Source organism: Oryx dammah, unplaced genomic scaffold (genome assembly GCF_014754425.2).
Source record: "Oryx dammah isolate SB20612 unplaced genomic scaffold, SCBI_Odam_1.1 HiC_scaffold_2, whole genome shotgun sequence".
Lineage (NCBI taxonomy): Eukaryota > Metazoa > Chordata > Mammalia > Artiodactyla > Bovidae > Oryx > Oryx dammah.
Genome location: NW_024070186.1, coordinates 115666935 through 115670030, shown reverse-complemented (window position 1 = coordinate 115670030; position 3096 = coordinate 115666935). Strand labels below are relative to the sequence as shown.

Here is a 3096-nt window from a genome sequence, read left to right as displayed (position 1 = left end):
GAAAAATGTTTCACTATATATACCACATTTTCCTTATCCATTCATCAATTGATGTACACTTATGTTTCCATGTCTTGGCTGTTGTAAGTTCAGTTCAGTTAAGTTGCACAGTCGTGTCCGAATCTTTGCGACCCCATGAAGTGCAGCATGCTAGGCCTCCCTGTCCATCACCAATTCCCAGAGTCTACCCAAACTCATGTCCATCGAGTCAGGGATGACATCCAGCCATCTCATCTTCTGTCCTCCCCTTCCCTCCTGCCCCCAGTCCCTCCCAGCATCAGGGTCTTTCCCAAAGAGTCAACTCGTCACATGAGGTGGCCAAAGTATTGGAGTTTCAGCTTTAGTATCAGTCCTTCCAAAGAACACCCAGGACTGATCTCCTTCAGAATGGACTGGTTGGATCTCCTTGAAGTCCAAAGGACTCTCAAGAGTCGTCTCCAATGCCACAGTTCAAAAGCATCAATTCGGCGGCGGCGGTGCTGGGAGCCTGGGAGGCGCGGAGCCGTTAGCGCAGTTGGCGGCGGCGGCGGTCGGCGACGGCACAGCGCTCAGCGCACACGGGGCCCCAGAAGCAGCTGTAGCGGAGGCGCCCTGCGGTCCCGGCCCCGGCGCGGCCACCCTCGCTCTCTCGGCCTCCCTGCCTCGCTCGCACCATGGCTGATCAGCTGACCGAAGAGCAGATTGCTGAATTCAAGGAAGCTTTCTCCCTATTTGACAAAGATGGTGATGGCACCATCACAACCAAGGAACTTGGAACCGTCATGAGGTCGTTGGGCCAGAACCCAACAGAAGCCGAATTGCAGGACATGATCAACGAGGTGGACGCTGATGGTAATGGCACCATTGACTTCCCAGAATTTTTGACTATGATGGCTAGAAAAATGAAAGACACCGACAGTGAAGAAGAAATCCGCGAGGCATTCCGAGTCTTTGACAAGGACGGCAACGGCTACATCAGCGCCGCAGAGCTCCGCCACGTCATGACAAACCTGGGAGAGAAGCTGACGGATGAGGAGGTCGACGAGATGATCAGAGAAGCCGACATCGATGGGGACGGGCAGGTCAACTACGAAGAGTTCGTACAGATGATGACTGCAAAATGAAGACCTACTTTCAACTCCTTTTTCCCCCTCTAGAAGAATCAAATTGAATCTTTTACTTACCTCTTGCAAAAAAAAAAAAAAAAGTTCATTTACTCATTCTGTTTCTATATAGCAAAACTGAATGTCAGAAGTACCTTCTGTCCACACACACACAATCTGCATGTATCGGTTGGTGGTCCTGTCCCCTAAAGATGAAGCTACGCATCAGTTTTCCGGTATAAATACTTGTCCTACCTTAACAGTGAGGAAGCACCTCGTGGACTCCTGGCAGATCCACCTGCTCATGATTAATGACACTGTTGGGCTGGCCAGGTTTTCATGCATGCAGCTTGACAATTGAGCACAGTCAGGCGTTTGTATTAAAAATGAAAAAGTGAAAAAAAACAAATTCAAAACCTACTCAGAGGGGTTCTAGTTCAAATTGTTAGTGTAAATTGTCGTAGCTGGTTTACTGAGAAGAGGCATTTAAAATTGGTTCGCCTCAGGATGCTGTGTGGGTCACTGTCCAGGCGGAGCTCCCCTGCTGCAGGGCAGGCGCCTCTAACGCCCCCTGGCGACCGTGACGCACGCTGGCCGCGTGCCTGTCTGTGTCTGCAGCGTTGTCCGCGTTGTGCTGAGAGGAATGGGTGTCAGGCTATCACCATTCATACAAATTTTTAAAAAGAAACTTTTATCAAGGGAGCATCTTTGGACTCTCTGTTTTTAAAACCTTCCGAACCATGACTTGGAGCCGGCAGAGTAGGCTGTGGCTGTGGACTTCAGCACAACCATCAACATTGCTGTTCAAGAAATTTACAATTTACGTCCATTCCAAGTTGTAAATGCTAGTCTTTTTTTTTTTTTTTTTTCCAATAAAAAACCATTAAATTTAATAAAAAAAAAAAAAAAAAAACAAAAGCATCAATTCTTCAGCACTCAGCTTTCTTGACAGTCCAACTCTCACATCCATACATGACCACTGGAAAAACCATAGCCTTGACTAGACAGACCTTTGTTGACAAAGTAATGTCTCTGCTTTTTTTTTTTTTTTTTTTTTTTTTACTTTACAATACTGTATTGTGTACAGAACAGATTTTTGACTCTGTGGGACAGGGAGAGGGTGGGATGATTTGGGTAGTGGCATTGAAACATGTTTAATATCATTTGAGAAACGGATGTCTCTGTTTTTGAATATGCTATCTAGGTTGGTCATAACTTTCCATCCAAGGAATAAGCGTCTTTTAATTCCATGGCTGCAATCACCATCTGCAGTGATTTTGGAGCCCAGAAAAATAAAGTCTGACACTGTTTCCACTGTTTCCCCATCTATTTCCCATGAAGTGATGGGACCAAATGCCATGATCTTTGTTTTCTGAATGTTGAGCTTTAAGCCAACTTTTTCACTCTCCTCTTTTATTTTCATCAAGAGGCTTTTTAGTTCCTCTTCACTTTCTGCCATAAGGGTGGTGTCATCTGCATATCTGAGGTTATTGATATTTCTCCTGGCAATCTTGATCCCATCTCTGCTTCTACCAGCCCAGCATTTCTCATGATGTACTCTGCATATGTTAAATAAGCAGGGTGTTGTAAATTATGCTGCAATAAATGTGGAGATTTAATATACATTTTTGAGCTAGTCTTATTGCTTCCCTTATGGAGACCCATAGGCAGAATTGCTGGATCATATTTTTAAGTTTTTGAGAAACCTCCACATTGTTTTTCAAAATGACTGTAGCAATGTACCTTCCCACCAACAGTACACTGAGGTCCCTTTTTTACCTCATGCTTACCAACATTCATTATCTTTTTTTCTTTTTTATAATAGTCATCCTCAGTTCAGTTCAGTTCAGTTCATTTCAGTCACTCAGTCGTGTCCAACTCTTTGCAACCCCATGAATCACAGCACGCCAGGCCTCCCTGTCCATCACCAACGCCCAGAGTTCACTCAGACTCTCATCCATCGAGTCCGTGATGCCATCCAGCCATCTCATCCTTGGTCGTCCCCTTCTCCTCC

At 45.4% G+C, this 3096-nt stretch overlaps 1 protein-coding gene across 1 annotated transcript; it reads left to right on the top strand.

Annotated features, from left to right (window-relative positions):
- Window positions 1–468: 468 nt before the first annotated feature.
- On the top strand, window positions 469–1947 carry LOC120853084 (calmodulin-1). The gene has a single exon (XM_040226720.1). The coding sequence runs from the start codon at window positions 654–656 to the stop codon at window positions 1101–1103; it is 450 nt and encodes a 149-aa protein (XP_040082654.1). The 5' UTR covers window positions 469–653; the 3' UTR covers window positions 1104–1947.
- Window positions 1948–3096: the final 1149 nt, after the last annotated feature.